At 38.3% G+C, this 21,392-nt stretch overlaps 5 protein-coding genes and 1 long non-coding RNA gene across 7 annotated transcripts; all 6 read right to left on the minus strand.

Moving 5' to 3' along the window:
• Window positions 1–224: 224 nt before the first annotated feature.
• Window positions 225–5,094, minus strand: LOC108813479 (mitochondrial Rho GTPase 1). The gene is given in 17 exon segments (XM_018586048.2): window positions 225–474; window positions 476–524; window positions 618–804; window positions 891–1,041; window positions 1,127–1,239; window positions 1,471–1,537; window positions 1,720–1,931; window positions 2,220–2,301; window positions 2,398–2,453; window positions 2,533–2,601; window positions 2,811–3,065; window positions 3,201–3,377; window positions 3,667–3,816; window positions 3,965–4,097; window positions 4,586–4,661; window positions 4,664–4,812; window positions 4,917–5,094. Coding segments are annotated over 16 exon segments (1,956 nt in total). The 5' UTR covers window positions 4,794–4,812; window positions 4,917–5,094; the 3' UTR covers window positions 225–425.
• Window positions 5,095–5,893: 799 nt separating this feature from the next.
• On the minus strand, window positions 5,894–8,400 carry LOC108805644 (serine--tRNA ligase, cytoplasmic). The gene is made up of 10 exons (XM_018577575.2): window positions 8,261–8,400; window positions 7,999–8,158; window positions 7,848–7,918; window positions 7,491–7,652; window positions 7,298–7,412; window positions 7,034–7,227; window positions 6,848–6,951; window positions 6,590–6,773; window positions 6,324–6,503; window positions 5,894–6,244 (listed from the first exon to the last, which is right to left on the minus strand). Exons 2-10 carry the CDS (start codon window positions 8,129–8,131, stop codon window positions 6,032–6,034), a joined length of 1,356 nt encoding a protein of 451 aa, XP_018433077.1. The 5' UTR covers window positions 8,132–8,158; window positions 8,261–8,400; the 3' UTR covers window positions 5,894–6,031.
• A 572-nt stretch (window positions 8,401–8,972) lies between these two features.
• On the minus strand, window positions 8,973–11,256 carry LOC108813659 (mevalonate kinase-like). The gene is made up of 6 exons (XM_018586285.2): window positions 11,115–11,256; window positions 10,616–10,752; window positions 10,212–10,464; window positions 9,881–10,128; window positions 9,396–9,803; window positions 8,973–9,298 (listed from the first exon to the last, which is right to left on the minus strand). The coding sequence occupies exons 2-6, from the start codon at window positions 10,746–10,748 to the stop codon at window positions 9,183–9,185; spliced, it is 1,158 nt and encodes a 385-aa protein (XP_018441787.1). The 5' UTR covers window positions 10,749–10,752; window positions 11,115–11,256; the 3' UTR covers window positions 8,973–9,182.
• Window positions 11,257–11,336: 80 nt separating this feature from the next.
• On the minus strand, window positions 11,337–13,343 carry LOC108813661 (signal peptidase complex subunit 3B). Its single transcript, XM_018586287.2, has 6 exons — window positions 13,125–13,343; window positions 12,827–12,874; window positions 12,104–12,166; window positions 11,947–12,000; window positions 11,728–11,814; window positions 11,337–11,631 (listed from the first exon to the last, which is right to left on the minus strand). Exons 1-6 carry the CDS (start codon window positions 13,248–13,250, stop codon window positions 11,506–11,508), a joined length of 504 nt encoding a protein of 167 aa, XP_018441789.1. The 5' UTR covers window positions 13,251–13,343; the 3' UTR covers window positions 11,337–11,505.
• A 2,196-nt stretch (window positions 13,344–15,539) lies between these two features.
• LOC108811350 (E3 ubiquitin-protein ligase ATL31) lies at window positions 15,540–17,034 on the minus strand. The gene has a single exon (XM_018583394.2). The coding sequence runs from the start codon at window positions 16,809–16,811 to the stop codon at window positions 15,612–15,614; it is 1,200 nt and encodes a 399-aa protein (XP_018438896.1). The 5' UTR covers window positions 16,812–17,034; the 3' UTR covers window positions 15,540–15,611.
• A 2,184-nt stretch (window positions 17,035–19,218) lies between these two features.
• Window positions 19,219–21,386, minus strand: LOC130496264 (uncharacterized). 2 transcript variants are annotated; one of them, XR_008935370.1, is made up of 4 exons: window positions 20,459–21,386; window positions 20,272–20,368; window positions 20,109–20,183; window positions 19,219–19,364 (listed from the first exon to the last, which is right to left on the minus strand). It is a non-coding gene; the product is annotated as an uncharacterized LOC130496264 (long non-coding RNA). The 2 variants fall into 2 exon arrangements; XR_008935371.1 differs by having other exon boundaries at window positions 20,272–20,387.
• Between the last annotated feature and the right edge of the window lie 6 nt (window positions 21,387–21,392).

The following is a 21,392-nucleotide window of genomic DNA, read 5'->3' on the forward strand; positions in this document are numbered from 1 at the left end:
ATCAAAACAGCGTCCAGTCATGGTTACAAAAGGATTCTCAATGGGGAAATTATAATCATGAGAATATTTCGAAAAATTTAGTTGTATGTACCAACCAAATGCATCTTGCATTGCTAGAAACAAGATTGTCCTTTTATCTCTCTCTCATAGAGCACACGTCTGAGTGTTGCTTGTTAATTTGGAGAACAGTGCAAACAGAAACAAGACCCCACACACACATCAAGGAGACGAAAGGTCTTTTTGTTATTGATGAAAATCAAACACAATGTCTATTGTAACTACTATATGTTCTCTTCTTTTCTTTTGTGTTCCTACAGATCTTTCAAAAACCCATTTTTCCATTCATCTTCTAAGAAAACAGTACTCTGGTTTTAAACTTGGGAATGATAAACAAACTCAGAACAAGATTTGCTACCCTTGAGTCACTAAGCTTCTTCATTCTCAATTTTCTCAGGTAGAAGCGCTCTTTCTTGCGGCATACACACGGTATGCAGCCAGTCCAACGACCACAGCAGCAGCTCCAACTGTTATATTAAGTTTTTGTTAATGGGTTTTGTTTGTTCGTGAGAAAAAAAAATTGTGTAAAGATTCAAGACTCTATGGAAGAAAAAACGTACTTGAAACAGCCATAAGAGAGCGGTTGATTAGCCTGTTGTAATGCTTGCGGCTTTTTCCTGCTTCGGTTTCTGGAATACTCAGGTGAGGATGTTGCGCTGCAGTAATGATTTTGCGGAATAAGTTGTTAAAATCCCCCAGTTTCGAGCTGATGGATACCGGAGGCTCTATTCCCATATCTTGTGTCACCTGCAAGTACATTAAGTGTACAAACAATGTTACAAGTTATTCGAGATACTATTTTTGTCGACTCAAGAGATCAATAAGAAGCCTACCCTGGTGGATTCCTGAATGCAAATTGGGAATGAATCAAGATCGTCCTTGGCCGAAACCATGAGGCAAGGGACCTCATATCCAGTGGCCTCGCCGTGAGTTGCAACTTCTACAAGCAACTCAGTGGCTCTCTTCCATGAGGACTCGTCCGAGCTGGAAGGAATCAAAATCAGAGTATGATAAGCCATACACTTAAAAGCATGTTTCAACCAATCAAACAGAAGGAAGGAAACATTACCTGTCATACACGAAGACAGCTATGTCACATGCAGCCAACGACTCCTTGGATGAAAATACCTCTTTAGCCCCATCATCTGGAATTTCCCTCATCACAAGAGTTTTCTTTGCATTCTATACCAAGGAGAATTACAATAATAAGATTAATGAGCAAATTAAATACGGAAAGTAGACAAAACGTAAGCCTCAAAAGATGCCAATAGACGTATGCATGTACCCATAGAAACAATTCATCAAAGACATCTAGCTAGTTTCCATCTCAAAGTCTCCAAATTAGCACCCAAGTTTGCGCGCACACAAACACACAAACATAATGAGACAAATTGTGCAAGTATTCCCACTCACCCCAGAGTCATCCACCATATTTACTGCATAGCGCTCATCAGTCGTTGATCCCTGGCCATCATATGACCTAGAGATCATGAAGAGACATTACTGTAACCACATAAAGTCATCTGAAAAAAGAGGAAAATTCTCTCCTCTAACAATATGCAAAACGTCTCCATGCATTAAAAACATGGAAAGGATTACACTCTTTTTCTGTTTGTATTTTGGAAATGCAACAGGTTTTCGTTACGAGCTAATAAGACAAACCTTCCAAGAAAGCAGTTCAGTAATGCAGATTTTCCGGCGTTATTGGGTCCAAACACAAAGCACTGGAAAACTTTTCTTTCGCATTGTTGCTTTTTGCGATCTAAACGTCTTCTCCTAGTAAGACGAATGGCAGAAGATGGATCACCTGGGAATCCAATGTAAATCAAATGTTCCACACTCTTAGCTGGTTCTAATAGTGTCATCAGTGACCACTGCAAGGATGCAATCGAAAGATTAGGAAACACATAATTCACTGTATTTCCAAACAATAAAGACAAGAAATCCACTCAAAATTGCAAACAACAAAGTCCAATAATAAGATGTATTTGCCCCAAACAATAAAAGAGAAATTATGACTGACATAAAAGAATTGGATGACATTTAGTCTGTCAATCAACAAAACCAAAGTAAAAATGAGACAAAGATGAATGAGTATATGTGTTTGCATGCATACAAAATGTTTCCTTTGTTGAGCATGTGAAAGAGAGAGTACTGATTACCAGTGACAGGAAAGCATCCAACGATAGTCCTCCGAGGGCAGTTTTCTCCGCAGCACCATCATAGGGAGCATCTTTCCAAGGACTGACGTTCAAAATTTATTGTGGCTTTTTTTAGTGAAGTGGAGACTATTATAATCAAAATTACAACTTCTTTGCTTTCTGGAGATCGAAAAGGTACCTTTCAGGTGCAGTTGAAAAAAGATCCTCGATCTCTTGAGGTCTCAGATTATTATCCTGCAAAGTGAAAACTCATTATGACGACAACTATAAAAACTGCAAACTAAACCTATTAGTTTTTTTTCTAAAAAAGTACCTCATCGTCATCAAACATCATAAACACTCCTTTCAAGAATTCGATTGCTACATCTGTCAACTCAACACTCTACAGAAATAATGAACACAACCATTAGCTGCACAACACCAAAGAAGGTAAGTATGTATCACAGCAATGAAACAAGTACGCATCCAAATTCTTATTGCTGTTAATATTATAAAAAAAAAATCGATATACAGTTCATCCAGTTGTAGATGACTGCAAAACCCAATAAATACAAAAAAAAGAATACAATGGATTCCGTCACTGCAATTTACCTGATCAGGTGTTCGTTTGAATAATGAAGGTGGAAGCAATTCATCAGCAAGTCTTATCTCATTGTTATACCCAAACTTCCTAAGTACAGTCCATGTTGTCTCGAGCCTCCCTTTCTCAATAAAAAGTGCATGTAGAAACAGGAAGCCAGTCACTGTCAGTCCTCTTTCATTCACACCTTCTGGCAACTTCTCTTGCACAACCCTCTTAACACCTTCAATTTCAGAAGGCTGCAATGGTGCATGAAAGCACTTGACCTATTTTGAAACAGAAAATAGGTGGGTCATCGGGACAAGAGATTTAAAACTTTTTTTCAAAATAAGTGAAGGACAGGCCAGAGCCAATTCAATGAAGTAAATAGCCAAACAGACATGGAAAAAAAAAAATAGAACCTGAAAATCATTTAATTCAGCCTCGCTAAGAGCACCATCCCTGTCCTGATCACAGAGTATAAAGATACGCTTCAAGGCCCTTACACACCGGGGCTTCAATGCCTGGATTTCTTGATCGAACAGAGGTCCTGTTGGGTGAAGTACAGTTTTTTGCGCATAATAGAAAACTTCTTGTGCCTACAGGAAAACCTTTCTATTAGTATGATAGTTCAGGCCTGAAATGTAATTTATAATTCCAATTCTGAAGTTGTTCTCTTGACTAGGCATTTTCATTCCTGATAAAAGTGGAAACCAATCACGGTAGAAACCAATTCCAAGCGAATAAATTGCACAACTAAAGTCCTTGAAATTTCTTACTAAGACAATCACATGCCTAAGCTACCTCGAACTAACTTTGGCGCCATGTTTGAGCCAAGAGTCTGAGAAAGATATAATAAGTAAGGAAGAATAAGAGAAGTCATGAAACCTGGAGTTGCTTCAGGGCAGAGCACTCGATGCAAGTCTCAATCTCCCGAAACTGCTGCATTATAGGTGACATCACTTGTTCGAGGCTGACCTGGTTATTGTCGTCTCTGAAGTCAAGCTTACAACCTGCTACTATTATAGGAACTTTAACCTGTTTAAAAAAAAAAATTCAAAAGCCAATGTTAATAAGAAGCAGGTAAAGCTTAGGAAAATCAACAAAAATGACCACCAGGAGATACACCTGTTAAAACAACAAGACTGACAAGATTAAGCTGAAAACAGAGAGAGGAAAATCAAACCTCCAACCGCCGAAGCTCAGGAAGCCAGTATGTAGTCAAACCTTCGAGTGTCTCAGGTCGGTCACAGGCATATGTCAAAACCACCGCATCTGCCTGCTTCAATTCCTCGGCAACCATGTTCCTATCTTCCGGCCTGAACCACCGAGCAGAAATTATCAAAAAAAACATCCACAAAAAGCTGTGAAAGCATGAATAACCTAAGCCCTTCTTTCTGAAACCCCACGAACAGTAACTAAACAGTTGGTCCATTACTATACTAACAACCACAAGATATGAGCAAACTATATTCTTTCAAGTTCATTTTATACCTTAAAACTCGTACACAATGACACACTCATATGCCCATAAGGTCCCTATCCTCCTCCACAACCATAAAACCACATTAATCTTTTACAGTCTACACTAGCAAATATCATTATCCTTCAACTAGCCTTACCCAATTCACCTAATAGCACTCTTCCCAGTTCATTTATACCTTAAAAACACTACACCAGTGACACTCATATGCCCATAACTAAGGTCACTTTCCTCTCCCATCCTTTTTGTCTACAGTCTATACTATCATCACCATCCCATCCAGTAATGCTCTCCTTCATGTGAAAACATATTATATAAATATACCTGGAGGAAGTGTCGACAATGGTGACGGGAATACCGTCAGGGAAGAACTCAGAAGGGAGTTTGGTGTCAGGCAAACAGGAGGGACATTGGGAGGGAAAGAGTCGGTGGCGGCAGCAACAATCAAGCTTGATTTTCCAGTCCCCTTGTCACCAACCACAAGGATCCTCACAGATTTGAGCGACCCAGGACAATCAACTACACCAGCCATTTTCACAACGAAGAAGAATCTGCAATCAAAAACGAATTCAAAATAAATAAAAAAAACTAAAGATTAGCAATCGAGACTTAAATTCGAGAATCATAAGCTCAGGATTCGAGTATGTAGAGTTACATAGAACGAGAGAAGAGAAGTAAGGTGAGATCGAAGATTAGAGAGCGAAGCGCTGACCTAAGGCACGCACTGGGAGAATGAGAGACAGGCGAAGGGTTGAAAAGACTCTTGGAAAACCCTAGAGTGTTGGGGGTGAGGGTGAGGAATGTTATGTGGCGGTGACGATGAGAGACTCTAATAGAAAGCTCTCTCTATTCTACTGGCATTTCCGTAAATACTTTCACTCTAATTCTTTTTTTCTTTTTTTGACACCCACCCACGCATAAATCACTATTTTCTTCTTTTCTTTTTTTAAGATTTTTTTCAATTCTAGTATTATAGTGAAATTGTTGTTGTATTTTACCATTTTTCGAAAGTGTTTTTTTTTTGTCAACGGTGCATATATTTCAACCAATGCTTGGTCCATAAAAATAATTATTTCTAAAAACAATTTTTATCTAACTATTTCTGGTTTACTTAGAAAATATTTTTTTGTTTAATTTCTTTTACTAATAAAAAAAAAGAAAATTTGCGCTGACATTTCAGAACCTGTAATTATTGTTTAAGTTGATACTCTCAAAATTATACCGCAGAAGTCAAAATGTACCTATTTCTAAAGTAAAAACCCACTATTCACTTGATTTTTATTAATATCAACTAAGTAAATCTGAATCGAATTTATCTCTAAGGTAAAAAGCCGACCATTCAATTAGATTATTAATTATACCCACTAAAAACTGAATCTAGTCTATTCCTAAAGTAAAAGTCGACCATTCAATCAGATGTTTAATCATATCCTGTAATCTGAATTCAACTAGAGAAAATGTGATTATATGAGTCATTTTCAGCTGTGCCTTGTCTATATATTAAAATTTAAACTCAAATGGATTCAAGAATTTTGCCCATTTTCATCAAAGTTAATTCTTATTTGTTGTACTTCAAATTTTATACTATTCAAGCAAAAGTTGCGAATAAATGCATAACCGAGAAGATGCGCATTCGCCAAGAGAAAAAATTCGATGATGAATAAAGAAGGTAACACAACACAACGTCAGTCACCAAAAAAACGTTTCACAGAATTAAAGAAAACATTACGATAGAATTTTTTCATCAGAGTTGTAATCAAGTCAATTCAATCAAGCTTTAGACTTTTTGCCTTTGGTGTCTGCAGCTACTGGCTTAGCCTTGAAGGGCAAAAACGTCTCTCCGCCCATAAACGCCTGCAACACCTCAGGGATCTCCACACCGTCCTCGCGTTGGTAGTTCTCCAGAATGCAGCAGATGGTCCTCTCTGTGGCGGTGAGAGTCGAGTTCAGCATGTGCACGTACTGCTTCGCCTGCTCATTGCTCTGCATTTATAAAAAAACATTATACACAAGATAGAGAGTATCTTCTGTTAACGAAAAGGGTAGAGAGAGAGAGATGTACCTTCTTCTGACCGTATCTGATCTCAAGTCTTCGAGCTTGGTAGTCAGTGCAGTTGGAGCAGGACACAAGCTCTCTGTAAGTCCCCGACGAAGGAAACCAAGCTTCCAAGTCGTACTTCTTTGCAGCTGCATCGTTCAATGCTCCAGAGACTATGGAAACGATTTGGTATGGAAGTTTCAGCTGCATAGGAGAATCATCACACAATAAGTTAATTAGAAAACAATGAAAAGACAGTTTCCTAACTTTGAGTAATCGATCGACATTACCGCTTGGTAAAAATCTTCAGAGTTGTTCATCATCTCTTCAAGCATGTCCCACGAATGATTCTCGTTAGGACCCGTGATGCAGAACTGTTCAATCTTCTCAAACTGGTGAACACGGAAAATGCCGAGCGTATCTCTTCCGTGGGAACCAGCTTCCTTTCTAAAACAGGACGAGTAACCAGCATATCTGGACCAAAAACATCATCATGTCAGTAAAGTTGTAACTCACTACATAAAGAAACAACAGTCTACTTTGTTTACCTTTTGGGAAGCTCCGTAGGAGGGATCCATTCATCAATATGGTAAGCACAGAGAGGTTGCTCAGCAGTTGCAATAAGGTACTTATCATCACCTTCACCAGTCACCTGAATTAAACAAAAAAAAAACTCTACTCAGAATCAAACCCTTCAAAAGACAAAAAGACTTGCAAATAAATTTTAAAAAGACCTTGTAAAGCTCTTCATCGAACTGCGCCAGCTGTGCGCACTTGGCCATGACATCCTTCCTCATGAAAAACGGAGGCTGCAGTCCAGTGAAACCTCTCTTTTTCAAGAAGGTCAGCCCAAAGTTGATAAGAGCTTGGTTAAGCAGTAAACCATCTCCTTTCAGGAAAAAACCTCTTGCTCCAGCAATCTCAGCCCCTGTGTGTGTTTCACAATAATATCATCAAAACCAAAGACGGATTCAACGGTGACAAAAACGTGTCCGTACCTCTCTTGGTATCTGCAATGTCAAGAAGCTCAACGAGATCCACATGGTTTTTAAGCTTCAGACCAGGAGAAGCAACAAGCTTCTCACCCCAAACTTTAGTCACAGCATTGTTCGCCTGCATCATTGAAAAAAAAAAAACACTTTGTACTTAACAGTCACAAGAACCTTCAACAAGGGAAGGAATCAAACAAACCTCATCGTTGCTAACGGGAACAGAGTCGTGGACGAGATTGCCAACAGTCTCCAACTTAGCCTTCAAAGCAGCGTAAGCTTCACGAACCTCAGCCTCCTTTTCAGTAGCGTCGCGTTTGTTCTTCTCCGTTTGCTCAATCACCTCGCTTGCATCAGCACCAGACTAATTCCCCAAAAACAAACCAAAATAAAAAATAAACAATTCGCATCATCAAAAGCATAAGCACAATGGAGCTTTAGATATAAAAAAAATTTCGCATAATCAATTTCACATCATCAAACCAAAATAAGTGTCATCAAGAACTAATATCATCCTAAGCATAAAGCACAATGGAGGTTTAGATACGAAGGAACTAACGATCTTGAGCTTGGCGACTTGCTTGTTCAGCTTGTTGAACTCCTTGCGGAAGTTATCTACTTCGAATTGACCTGGAAAAACAGAAAAAAACGTTGTTATAGAACAATCGAAAGATCGATTGAAGAGTTTTTATGAGAGATGATTTTTTTACGCTGGCGCCATTCTTTGTCGAGCTTGATGATCTCGTCGACGACTTCGACGCTGGCGAATCTCCGGCGTTGCGATTCGCGGATGATCTCGGGGTTGTTCCCCTTCTCTTCTCGGAATAGATTGATGTCCAACATCGTTTAAGTGCGCTCTTTATTATCTCTCTGTGAATGAATGAAAGAAGAAACAAAGATGATGAATCTCAAAAGCTCAAATTAAACAGTTATTGATTTGGGAGATGAGAAAGAGATGATGCGATCACTTACTTGCGACTGTAGATGGGAGTATCAGTAGCGGCGTTGCGACGAAGAAAAGTCTATCTAGGGTTTTTGTAATTTTGATTTTCTTTTTTCATATAAATCAACTAACCGACATGTCCCTTGTGTTTTACTAAATCACGGGAATTACCCATAACCTTCCGATTTATAATAGAAACCCTCTTTTCTTTTCTTTTTTGGTCAAGTCGGTCCCTAATTAAATCGTCTATTATTTATAACTTCTCCACGTCGTGGCACTACGACAGTTGAGAAATAGATTCAACGAAATGGTGTTATGTTAAATCTTAAATTAATATAATTGTCCATCCTCCATTCTGACATGAGTAAATATAAACAAAACTTGGTTAAATACCTTGTTATATATCACTCACTTGCATGACATTACTCGCGGAACCTTATTGTATAACTCCCTTGCATGAAGTGTTGGGGATTGTTTTTGTTTATGGGCTTAGGCCAGCATATATTTGAGAGCCCAATAAAGCTACATACGGTAGAGAGGCCCGATATGTATCGGTCTCTTCGACTTTCTGAGATCCTCGACCAAGAGAATGCATGAACATGGAGACCAGCTTTTCACATCTATGAAATGATGAAGCTAGAAAAATCTCGAATGGATACAGAAAGTTTAGTGAACACACGTTAAAGAACGTTATCAGAGTAGATATCTTTCTGAGTCTGTGCCATGTTATGCAACAAAAGATACTTCTTTCAACAGAATCCAACTTCCCAACAAGTCCATTATCATGCATTTCATTTCTACATGGAACAATAAACACCTCAGTATCAGTAGTAAAAACAATGTGACTTTAAATTTCTAAGTGCAGCCTTCTTGTAGACATGAACAAGTTTAAGAATTGGTGAGAGGCCTAATGTGATGTTGTTAACCATATAGATGCATGAGTATACTCCCTTAGTCTGAGCAAAAGTAAATCTCAGCTCCATTGCCACCAATTGAAGCAGTGAAGCACTGAAAACCACTGGACTCTAGCTCTTGCACCACTTTCTCCACCACCGTCCCTGAAACCACTTCATTCACCAAAGAAGGATAGATACAATGTCAAAGAACAAACAAAAGATCAAGATTCAAGAAAGGATGATTGTGAGACTTTATGATGAAGGATACGTGTAGGCAATAGAGTGAGGACGCATCCGCCACCACCAGCTCCAGTCAGTTTCGAGGTAAGTTTGTGCTTGAGAGTGGTTTGCATCACGGTATCAATCGAGCTGTGGCTAACCCCCATTGACTCCAGCAAGCCTTGGTTCATCTCCATGAGCTCTTTTATCCTCTCTTCTCTCTCTGTCACCGAGTTCTCGTTTTTGCTTTGGATGATTGCAGCCACCTCTTTGCTTATAGAGTCCACGGCAATAAACACCGAGTTCATCGCCTCTGGATGTCTGACTGTTCTCTCTGACACACCAGCGACCAGAGCTTTCGTGTTCCGCCCAACTTTAGTGTTGGTGATCAACATTCTCAGAGGCATGTTTGTCTGTAACCGAGTTATCTCCCCTGAGCAGAACTTGATCATGTTCCCTGCAACAAACCACAAAACACACACAAATGGTTTTCTCTAACATATGGTTTGAAATGTTTATACAGTTGAAACAAACCATATGCACTGACGGTGTTGTCTATCCCAGAAGGTTTTCCATGGATGATCTTTTCACCTTCAAACGCCCATTTATTCAGCAACTCGAGATTAGTTTCATCCAGAGAGGACCAACCGTCGCCACGAGTTTTGTCTGAACCAGAAGATGCAATGAGAGCAGCTGTGAGAGCTACACAAAAAGCTGCTGATGAACCGAGACCAGACCCGTATGGAAGCTCAGTTGTAATGATGACAGTAGCAGGAATAAATCTAAAAACACACACAATAACAACAACAAGACTCAAACATTCTGAGAAATAAGGTCTCTTTGAGCTCAACTTGTTTTTACTTACCCTAGGATGCTGGTGTATAGCCAGAGGAAGGTGGAGATCCCAGAGGAGAGCCAGATCTTTGCCTCTGGAATGTTTTGCTCTTCAACCAAAGCAGCAATTGATTTAAGTGTCTCGCTTGAACATGAAGACGGTGTTGAAGGTGAAAAGTTGCTTGAATCATCATAAGGAATCTCTTCTTTGAGTCTGGCTACAGACCAGGAAAACTCCAAGGAAAGGTCCTTGAGCTGAAGTGTAAGCCTATCATTGTTCTCATCTGTCAAAACAAAAAAGGAAAAATGTAAAATGCTTTCAGACTTGTTTCCACATTTGATCTTTGATCTATCAAGTACCAAGGGGTCAAGTCATTTGCTAAATAGACATGCATGTAGACTCTTAAAATAAACACAATGTCCAAAGTCTAGAACCTAAATGAAGAGGAAGGCGGAGAGTGACGTAAGTGTAGAGATCAATGGCTGCAGCTACAGCTGTGGAGCCATGGACAACAGCGTGTTCTCCTGCGAGTATGATCTTCCCCGGAGCTCTCGCTTTCACTTCCATTTCTCTTCATCAGTTTAAGGAAACAGAACAGAATCATTTAACAGAAATGGAGTCAGGAATCATGATTCTAGCAACACTATGTAATTTGAACACCAACAAACTCAGGAAGAGAGATATATATATATATATGACAATGACATTGTTACAAAACGTGAATCAGATCAGAGGGTATTTTGTATAAATGAGATCTGAATCAAACTAAAGACCAAAGCTTTGGACTTTACAACCAAAATGGTAAATGTGAATCAGATCAAAAGCTGTTCTGATTGAAATTAAAAAAAAAAACGAAACTTTTAATATTCGTTCTTCTTCTTGACTTCATTTTCTCAGCTCAACAAATTCGTTAGACAGAGATAGCGTGTGTACCTGGAATTGCCGAGACAAGAACCCTAGAAGAAGATGGTTATTGTCTGAGAGCCACCACCCCAGCGAGGCAGCATTCCCTTTTAGTTAACCATTTTTAACTATCTCTACTTTTCAGTTTCGGTTTCGTTTTGTTTTCGCAAACGTGTTTTAAAGATGAACAGGTTGGAAGAAACTGTGAGAGACAAACACAATCCCATACGCATTTAGCAAAAAAGACAGGAATTGCGATTCTCGTTTTCTATGGATTTTTTTATAGTTTGTGAATCAAAAGGATTAGTCTACAAGTTATTAGCTCATAAGTTCCATTACAAAACAATGTTTCAACGACTGAACAACTGAAAACACACAACTAGATGACATTATGCATGAAGGCCTACTACTCTTCATAAAATCATCTGTATGCATTGGGTAAACGATAACCAGACATGACTATTTTGTCAGCAAACATCTTGCCAGTCTTGGGCATAACATGCCAGTGCAGTGTCAAGTTGAACTCTTTCCCTCGGAGGTTGTGTCCCTATATAGATCCCATTAACAAACAACAAATCAGATACACTCTCTTGCCAACAAGAGTTACACGGAATGATTCTGGAAGTTTCTTCTGTTCACATACCTGGTCTATGAAACGGTACTTGTTTGAGATTTGAATCCAGAAGTTGGCTTGCTCCTTCTCTGGTATTATGGCATCCCATAGAGAAACCTGTGGAAGTGTCAAGTTCAGGGAATGTCAACAGAAGGGTCCTGATCTTACATTAGAGGCAGCAACACACATCTCTGAACCTGTTCATCCTCAAACAGAGAAGTATGCTAATAAAGCAAAGTAGATTCATACCTGGTTCAGAGAATTCTTTGAGGTTTTATACTCTGCTGCTACGAAAGCGAATACCTGCATATGTTTTGGTTTTATGTTTGTTTTGTGTTGGTCCGACCAATATACAAAAAGTGTCTAACAAGACAGTATGAGATTAGGGAGACCTCAGATGATATACCTGCTTTGTGTTCCAAGTAAATAGTGACTGCAAGTCTGCTGTTATGTTCAGTGTCAAGCTGACCTGTAAACACGTAGTAAAATGCTAAGCATTTGGAATAATATGCAACTGATAAAAGGCAGCCTAATGACTCGATACTGGTGTGTACATAAGCTGTAAAATTTGACTTCTTAACTAATATCACATCTGAAGTATATTAACCAGCTTCGAAAATTTGACTTCAATCAAAGAGTAGGTTAATGAAATATATGTTTATATTTTTACTACAATGTTGAAAGATAAGGTCTCATCTAAACCCCTATGACCATAAAATTTAAGAAACACAACAAAATGCTAAGCTTAAGATGACTCTTTATAAAATCCCATACCCAAAAAAAAAGTTAGAGGTTATGACTCTTGAGACCTTATTCAACCATCAAGAAAAAAAACCCCCAAGATTAAGTTTATCAAAATAAGGCCATATTGAATGCAAAACTAAATAGAAACACAATCCTAAGACCTGAAAACTTGAATTTCACAGTGGATAACAAGCTTTAGATAGACAACAACAAGACAGGAAGTGTTTGATTAGAGAGATAAGCACTAATTTACCCACAAAGAGTGACCGAGCAGATTAAAGATAATTCAGAGCCATGAGTAGCAGTAGTAGTAAACTCAACCGTATATTGTCAAAAGCAAACCAAGCAGTTAGGAAAATAAGACGGTGAGACCATGAAAGCTAACCTCATCATTTCCATGGGGTTGCTTCTGAAACCAATTGATATTCAATATCTGCACACCCACATCACAAACCATTAACAAACCCATTACATCAAAATCCAAGCTTTTTCACAAACCCATTTAACAAAATTCCAAAAAGGCTCAACCTTTATCAGTTTCTCACCACAAAAGGCTATAATCTAACACAATTTAATGGATCTAAACAAATTAACCCTAGCATGCATATACAGATCCAGTACGCACTAAGAGATCTCTGTGAATAAATAAATAAATAAATAAATAAATAAACAAAAAGGCAAACCTGGATCTGAGCAGAGGGTGTTTGGTTACTGAAGTTATCAGAGAAGGACGCGATCGCGCATATGAAGGCAAGTATCGTGACAGCGAACGTTAGCAGCGCATTCGCTCTGTATCCAAAAGAATGCATCTTCTTCAAATCACTCGTCTGGTTCGTAACGAAAGTCGAAACCTTTCTCCACTCCGAAAAGAAGATGAAGAATAACGTTTTTTAATTTTTTTTTTTTAAGAATTCATTAATTCTTTAATATTTTTATTTATTTCCTTGACTGACTGATATGCTGTAATGTGATTGGTCTAGCCACGTAGAATACTAATAGATATAAACCGGCATACCGGTTCGTAATAGCCCCGGTTCAGAAATTGGTTGATCAGTTAAGTCTGTAATTAAATAGTCCAGATATTATGTAATTTTTTATAGGTCTTTTTTTATATAGTGTTCTATGGACTGAATCACATATTACCGAACTATAATAAATTTCTAGTTATCTACTATGCTTTTGTTTTAGAGAAGACTAAAATCTAGGAATAGATTTCTAGCACATTCTCAGATCTTACTTACTACAATTGGTCACAACATGCAATGAAATGCTATGGGAGTATATATGGGGTGAATTCCTGTCACTTTAAAAATGATCAATCATCCATGCCAATTTGATCTTTAAACTTGACTATCTAGTTTGCAGGTAGGAAATAAACTCTCATCTTCTTATATGAATCATTTTTATAGTGTGACTAAACACTCTCTTATCGCCTTACTAAGTAGGCTTCAAATGGTTCCACCCAATCATTTGATTGACTGAACAAATATATCCCCAAACAGGAGGGGAGGACGGTGGAGGGTATATTACGTGCCCCCGACTGTTTTCTAATTTCCCCCAGGTAATTCAACTCAGATTAAATCTCTTTGTTTTGGTGAACAAAAAATGAAAAATGCATTCGATTAGATCATTTTTCTTGTCCATTTTTATCTTGTGCCCCCAGCTAAAACACTTTCCTGTCTCCGAAAGGATATATACATATCCGATTTTAGCTCGTAACAGATGTTTGAATAGGTTTGAAGATGCTAAGAAAAAAACAAGTTATAGTATGTAGGAACTATCAAGCGCATAAACTAAAAAGATCACAATGATACCACCCTCTTGTTTGTCGCATCATCGTGTAATACATACATGCAACGGTGATTGTATGTTTTATGTTTATGTATGCAGTGTCGGCTTAAGGTAAATGCACAAAGTGCTTTTTTCACTAGATCTTTTTTCTGTGATTTTTTAAAGGAAATTAGGATTCTAATTCATAAAAATAGTATTAATGGGTCTTGATTTTTTAATTTATAATAACAAACAAAAACATTTTGGCACGTCCATAAAGTAAATGGTTTGATGGTGAGTTTTTAGAATTATTGTATAATCAAGGGAACCTTCCTTGGAATTGAAGGTAGGATTATTGCGTTGGACTTTTAGTATTTTTACATATTTTCTAGAACAAAGTTGACTAACTTTCCTACGTCACTTTGTTGAACAAAAGTAACCTTTACGGATACGTATAAAGGCGGCGACCTAGTCGCGGTCCATCTTTTTTGTCTGTAAAAAGTCATCATCTATCTAGACGACGTATATAGGGAATGAAGTTGCCATATTTGATACTCCATGTTTTATCAGATTAAGATTTTCTTAAACTACTTTTGGCCCCGTGTAAACGGAATCTCGTACCCCTTTTTGACAAAGAATCTCGTACTTGAAAGTTCAAATGATTAATTGTCGGAGCTCTGTGAGGATAAGATTATATGAATTGTGTATGATCTAATTAATACATGGAGTAAGTTTCAAAATCAAACACGAGTACAGTTTGTCTTTTTTTTTTTAAATCCGTCTACAACACTTTAGTCCAACAAGTTTAACTTCTAAGCAATAGTAGTTGCTAACAAATTTATAAATTATGAATAATTATCGTATTCGTTGAGTAATATAATTATCATGCTTGTGATTTTTAATTATTTAGAAATGAAATTTATGATTAACAAACTGATAATTTTAACTATTCACAAACACATACCAATATTCCGTAGCATACGAAATTTCAATAGACTATCAAATCCATTACATTTTGCTAAGAGACACGACCAAACCAAACTATACCATTTCTAACTACTAAAATATCTTTGGAAGTCTATGTTCAACAGGTATATTCTATATCGTCTCTTTTATGTATCCTTGGTCGACGACTAAGACTTTTCTTGTTTGTTTCTTAAAGAATAGATAGGCCAATCCCCACCCAATATTCTACTCATTGTTCTTTGTTTGACTTCTAATGATCGATTTTCTTTCTGAAGAAAAACATAATATAAAACAAAACAATCTCCTTGTCCATGGGATTGACGTTAAATATCTTACACAAAAGAAAAGAAGAAAATCAAAGAATTGCGTAAAATCTTTTGTATGAAGTATGAACAATGCACAAACTTTTTTCAATAGATATAGAGATAAGCCAACTAAACAGGTAATCTAACAGAACCACTAGATAAACCAACTGAACCGGTATGTTGACCTTGAACAGACGATGTTCCTTCACCGTCCTTATCAACTCTCGGCGAAGGGACTGGAGTATTCCTCCACAGAAAAGACGGGTTTCTAAGAAAATTCCACCGGTCTGCTCGTACCGAATCACCGGTTGGACTTATTACTGCATTTGCTTTGACGCTACCGTTACCACCGAGCCTAATCGAACCATCATCCCTACTCCGCCACAAAAACGACGGTGTCTTGATGAACAACCACCGGTCCGATCGAGCCCTCGACCGTTCAACCGGTTTACCACTCCTCGATCGAACCAAAACACTATTCGACCGGTTCATCTTCCAATTCGCCATTATCTTCTTCCTCAACTCTTCCGGTAGCCTCAACGTAAACCGCTCGGTACATTCTCCAGGTAACACCACCGAATGCCCCGTCGTGTGCGACCTCGGGAGCTTGACACGTGCAACAACAACGCTCCCACCATCTTCTCCCACCGCCGCTTCAGGAACCGCCGCTTGCCGCTGCGACTCGAGATCGATCTCGGTTACTACAGCTTCCGGTTCGACCGGCCCAACCGTCCGCTCCTGCTCAGCGAGATTGGTCCGGCAAACCGGACAGGTCACGTGACTCTTAAGCCACGCGTCGATGCAGTGAGGGTGGAACACGTGATCGCACTTGGGCAGCAAACGCAGCGTTTCGTCGTCCTCGAACTCGTTGAGGCATATCGCGCACTCCAGCGCGCCTTTCCCGATCTTCTGCGTCTTCACCTCCGAGTACGCGAAAGTCGGGAACGTCTCGATCGTCGACGCGTCCAGCCCACGCGCCGCCGCCGCGTTCGTCACTCTCCTCGCTCCTCCTACGCGCGGGTGGACGCTGCCGCCGTCGGCTGAGCTGGTGCAGTGACGGAGGTAGATGGTGAAGAAGCCCATGAAGAAGAGAAGAGCGATCACGACCACGACGACGACGGCCATGACTGGACTTAGCCTGCCGCCGTAGTCGTAAGGGTTGTTCGGGTCGGATTGGTTCGGTTGACCCGAAGCTAGCTCCGACATGGTTAGGAGTAGAAACAGGACAGCAACTGGTAAAGCTGGTTGCTTTCGATTAGGACCACCACCGTCGAAGAACATCTTCATGCTTATGCAAATACAAAAAGACACGTCGAAGAACATCTTCATGCTTATGCAAATACAAAAAGACAGTGAAGTTGTTGTTTTAAAAAAGAAAAATTGAAGTTAGTTACGAGGAGAAGAATGTGAAGTTTATAGAGAGGTTTTGTTTGAAAAGTTGAAGGCTTGGAGAAGAAGAGAGGAGGAACGACTCAAAGAGGCTGGTGGGACCATGTCGTCAGCAAATGTGTCACTAGCTGAGCTCCACGTGGACTTAGAGACTTTTCCATTGAGGTGGCAGTGAAAGTCATAATAGTTCGATGACTTTGAATAGGTTGACATAGTCTTGTTTTTTTTTGGGGTCAGCTAATATTATATGAAAGGAATCATTTAAAAGTTGGTCAATACCATATTCTTTACCCTTGCACTTGCAAATTTCATTCATAGTATTACTGAATGTCTGAATCTCTTAAATATTTCTAATTTTAGTTTTGAAATTATAATAAGTTGCACCTTATGATTTATCAGTGACATTTGTTACCATGCTATATCCTCTTTTATTTTATTACAAAAATGGCCTAAAAGATTTGCTATTTTAAAGTGAATTTGTGTGAAATGTACATAGTAAATTTCTTTTAAGATTATATCTATATTATGATTTGTATGAAAAATATAACAATTTAGCATAAAAGTAGATGAATTTCTCCGTCCGGACATATGACCGTTTATCAGTTCAATATATCGTATTATATTATATCATATTTTCGGTTTCTTTTCATAACATGTTTTAGAAAATGTTTTGTTTCGATTTGTATGATGTTTTGAAACTTTTAGATAAAATTATTGAAATAATAATTAAAATATTAAAAAGTAACGTGTAATATTTTGTTTTATTTATTTAGAATAGTAATAATTAGTTATTTTAATTACTTTTGTTGTAATCAAGTGATTTTAACAAAAAAAATTAGTTTTTGTGTTTATCCTATAATATCATACAAAAAGAAATATGAGAAGTATTAATTAAACAAACTGTACTCAAAATTGTTTACATTCACAATAATAGCACATCATGAGAAGGAGGGGAAAGGAAAAAATAGAGAGAGGAGAAGAACATGAGGAAGAGAAAAAAAATGATTGTGTACATAATTCAAAGGATTATGTACATATTTAACTAAAAATAGATAATATTGTTTTATCTAAGACGTCAAATCATATTTACTATTTTTACAAATTTTAAATTATTTAACTAGAATAGTCATTTATTTAAATACATATAAGTACCTATTTTTTTTTTTGTTCAAAAGTACCTTTTTTTTTTTCATCTAAAATATTATTATTACCAAGAGATATTTTACAAAGAGGCCCAAACCGGCCCAGAGAAATACAAACCGAAAAGCCCAACCAAACAAATGAGCTACAAGCCCAACACGGGAAAAACCCGAGACCCAAGCATCACCGATCACACACGACACCTCATCTCCACGTGTTGACGCCGCAACACCGAAGATACGCGTGGCGACCGCAGAAGCTTCGTCGTCTCGAAACGACCAGAGCTCGCCGCCGGGACCCAAAAAACCGTCACTTCACCGGTAACTGGAAACACCAACTCCGTCTCAATTGGGGTCGACGCTGAACCGAACAGAACCACAAACTCCGGAAACACTGGGACAAAGACACACGACCGCCACAACCACCCCCAACAACTGTATTAGGGGTATAGGTTGCGGCGTCATTCACATAGGCCCGATCTTCAAAGGTACACGATCGGGTAACACCACGATCTCCTCCGAATTCGGCCTCCTACCACCAGAATCGAAACTTCTTAACCTCAGCTCGATCGCATCCATGAGAACTGAAAGCCGGCGACCAATACCGACGACGATACGGCATAGCCCCAGAATCAAAAGCCGGCGACAACCGGTGGAAGGTCCACCGTTTCCCGGAAAAGCTAGAACGGCCCACCACCGAATAAACAGATGCATGGCCGATATCTAATAAAAGCAGAGAAAGGAGAAGATATAAACGATGGCCGGACCGGCGGCGGCTAGGAAAACCGAAACCACCGGCCGGAGACAGAATTCTCCGGTTAAAACGCTTAGAGAGAAAACAGAGAAAAGAAACTTAAAGAGAGGTTTTGATAACAATCATCGATTTTCCTTATAAGATAAAATTTAAAAAAAAAACACGATGAACCTCATCAAAGTAACTTGGAATGTAGGAAGCAAATACGATGGATCATTCGGTGGCCATGAGCTTTCTAGAAGGATGCAAATATCAAAAATGTAGGACCCACGAGTGATGGCTACAAGTAAATAGGTAAGCTTTTTCATCATTTTTGATATTTGCATCCTTCTAGAAAGCTCTTAGCCATCGCCGCTTCAAAAAGTCTATCGTGATTAGGCCTAATGGTGATCACTACTAACCAGCTCAAACGTGTGTTTTAATAATAACTTACGCACTTTAGTTAGTAGCCGTCGTGATGAGTAAATTTATTCGGCAGTTCAGTTTGTTTGTTCAGCCGTCGAACAAGGAGCGGCTGACTTGACTTGGTCGCGGCTGGCGACCAACTGTTATTACGTTGACCCAGACTTGCATAGATGAAAAACATCACGCACTTTCTATCTGCAAGGAAAAACAACACCGTTTTTTCATGGAGTTACATAACTAACCACTGTTCTTCGCCATATACAACTTCGTGCCGTTTGTTCGCATCCCATGTAAAAATGATGATTGGTGAATCATGTGAAAGTTGAATACTTTTCAAAAAGAAGGTTCCTTTTTATTAAAGGTTATGTTTAAGAGTTTAAAACCAATGACGTTTTATCCAGTTCTACTTTTCCTTCACCGATAACAAGCCCATCAATTTTCACACCATAAAAGCAACGATAACAAGCGTTATGAAACAAACCACAAAGTGTTCTAAAGCTTTTTCCAATGTTTCAGAACTGCTGCATTCCATGGTTGTAGTAGAGATTGTGTTTATGTACCAGGCTGAGTTGAAGTTCTCCCATAGTTCTTGTTAGTCCATACATGAATTTTTTTCACACGATTAGAAATAGGTTGATACGATATTATGGTTAGAAATATTAAGAGTACGATGATGGTGTATTAATTAATTAGTTTTGGTGTTTTATTTTATTAATTAGTCTCTCATAATTTAGTTTATATATATTACTGTTTTTTGCATTAGGGTTTTGATTAAGTTGTATCAAGGACTAAAGAAGAGTTCTAGTGATTGATAAATAACTAAGAAATAACCTGTAAACAAGTGGTTAAGCTAAAAGGAAGTAAGCTTTTTGGTTCATATCATAGGTATTGATCATTTAAGATTCTAAGATGAAGGAGAAAATGAGAAAACCTCATCACCTGTATGGAACTGATCCTACAAGCTGATTTTCGTTCTTGTACTATAAAGTTTTCTTTCACCACCAGTTCCAGGAACTAGACATTGATGAGATGACAAGTTTGGTTATGTTATAGTCACAGAGATTTGTTAGAATAAAGAATGTTAAATCTTCTTCTCTCTTACAGTAGCTCGGATAATGCATGGAAGATTGTAATCTGCATACGGAGTGAGAACTCGGCCTTTCTTCACCATGAATTGCATCAAACAGAATTCCTCCACCCTAATAGTTTTTTCAAACGCTACACACAAATTCAGTAGGCATTTTTAGAGAGTAAGTATCCCATCCGAGCCTTAATTTTAAGGATCTTACAATTTTGGTTGCATTAGTTTCAGACACAAAGCCATCTGTTGGAGTTTGAAACTTCGATTAAACCTAAAAAAATGAGATCAAGTGAGAAGAAGAAGTGGAAGCAAGGGAACTTGCCACGCAATAAAAAAAGAACAAAGAAGAAGTTGACGCGGAGAATTCAAAAGGCTAAAGAATATTTGAGATCTGACTTCGTTACAACAAACTAAGTCAAGAAGCAACTAAACATTAGTTTGGTTAAAACAACAAAAAGTGAAGTGTTGGATAAAGTCTAGTTAATTGTTAGAGTTGTTGAGAGTTGCTTAGCTAGAAGTAAGGTCTAATGTTGTAGTAGTTAAGTGTACAAGTCTAAGTCTGTGTGTAATTGTTAATGAGAAAACGATTTTTATAAGTATGCAAGTTTGTATGTTAAGAAAACAAAATGAGAAAAGGCTAAGAATGTAGACATCTAAAAGTGTTTTCTCTTTTCTCTGCAAGAACAAAGACATACGAGAGAGTAAAGAGAAAGAGTATGCTTGTGTTTAAGATGAAACACAAGTGAGAGTGCGTGAGATAAAGAACAAACAAAAAAAGAGAGTGTTGAGGAGAGGAACAAAACAGAGAAGGAGCTTGCTGAGAGGTGAGGTCATGCCAAAATCTCAACACCATCCTTATCGAGCATGATTTCATCATCCACGTTGGCATTGTTGCTTTTAATCTGTATCGTTGTCTCAAACAAATCATCTTAAAATGAGGTCCTAATAGCACATGATCACGGATATAACTTGATGCAGTGCAGGAGAAAACTGAAGCAAAAAGTTTACATTTTCTTATTTCTCTCTCTTGTTCGCAGGTCATTGCTTCGACTTTATGGGAATCATGTTCGGCTAGACTGTTAGAATAAGTAGGCAATCCAAGGTTTTAATTGGTAATCTTATGGAACGACAGAAATTTGCGT

Source organism: Raphanus sativus, chromosome 6 (assembly GCF_000801105.2).
Source record: "Raphanus sativus cultivar WK10039 chromosome 6, ASM80110v3, whole genome shotgun sequence".
NCBI classification, from domain to species: domain Eukaryota; kingdom Viridiplantae; phylum Streptophyta; class Magnoliopsida; order Brassicales; family Brassicaceae; genus Raphanus; species Raphanus sativus.

What these genes read in the sequence shown, in the direction of transcription:
- LOC108805644 (XM_018577575.2), bottom strand. Translation starts at nt 8,131, where the DNA reads ATGTTGGACATCAATCTATTCCGAGAAGAGAAGGGGAACAACCCCGAG. An exon ending in AAGTCGCCAAGCTCAAGATC is followed by an intron (nt 7,653 to 7,847) that starts GTTAGTTCCTTC and finishes TTGGGGAATTAG; the next exon opens with TCTGGTGCTGATGCAAGCGA. An exon ending in CTGAAGATTTTTACCAAGCG is followed by an intron (nt 6,504 to 6,589) that starts GTAATGTCGATC and finishes TCTCCTATGCAG; the next exon opens with CTGAAACTTCCATACCAAAT.
- LOC108813659 (XM_018586285.2), bottom strand. Translation starts at nt 10,748, where the DNA reads ATGGAAGTGAAAGCGAGAGCTCCGGGGAAGATCATACTCGCAGGAGAA. An exon ending in CTATACACCAGCATCCTAGG is followed by an intron (nt 10,129 to 10,211) that starts GTAAGTAAAAAC and finishes GTGTGTTTTTAG; the next exon opens with ATTTATTCCTGCTACTGTCA. An exon ending in CCTCACTCTATTGCCTACAC is followed by an intron (nt 9,299 to 9,395) that starts GTATCCTTCATC and finishes TGGTGAATGAAG; the next exon opens with TGGTTTCAGGGACGGTGGTG.
- LOC108813661 (XM_018586287.2), bottom strand. Translation starts at nt 13,250, where the DNA reads ATGCATTCTTTTGGATACAGAGCGAATGCGCTGCTAACGTTCGCTGTC. An exon ending in AACCCCATGGAAATGATGAG is followed by an intron (nt 12,167 to 12,826) that starts GTTAGCTTTCAT and finishes ACGTGTTTACAG; the next exon opens with GTCAGCTTGACACTGAACAT. An exon ending in AGTACCGTTTCATAGACCAG is followed by an intron (nt 11,632 to 11,727) that starts GTATGTGAACAG and finishes GGATCTATATAG; the next exon opens with GGACACAACCTCCGAGGGAA.
- LOC108811350 (XM_018583394.2), bottom strand. Translation starts at nt 16,811, where the DNA reads ATGAAGATGTTCTTCGACGTGTCTTTTTGTATTTGCATAAGCATGAAG.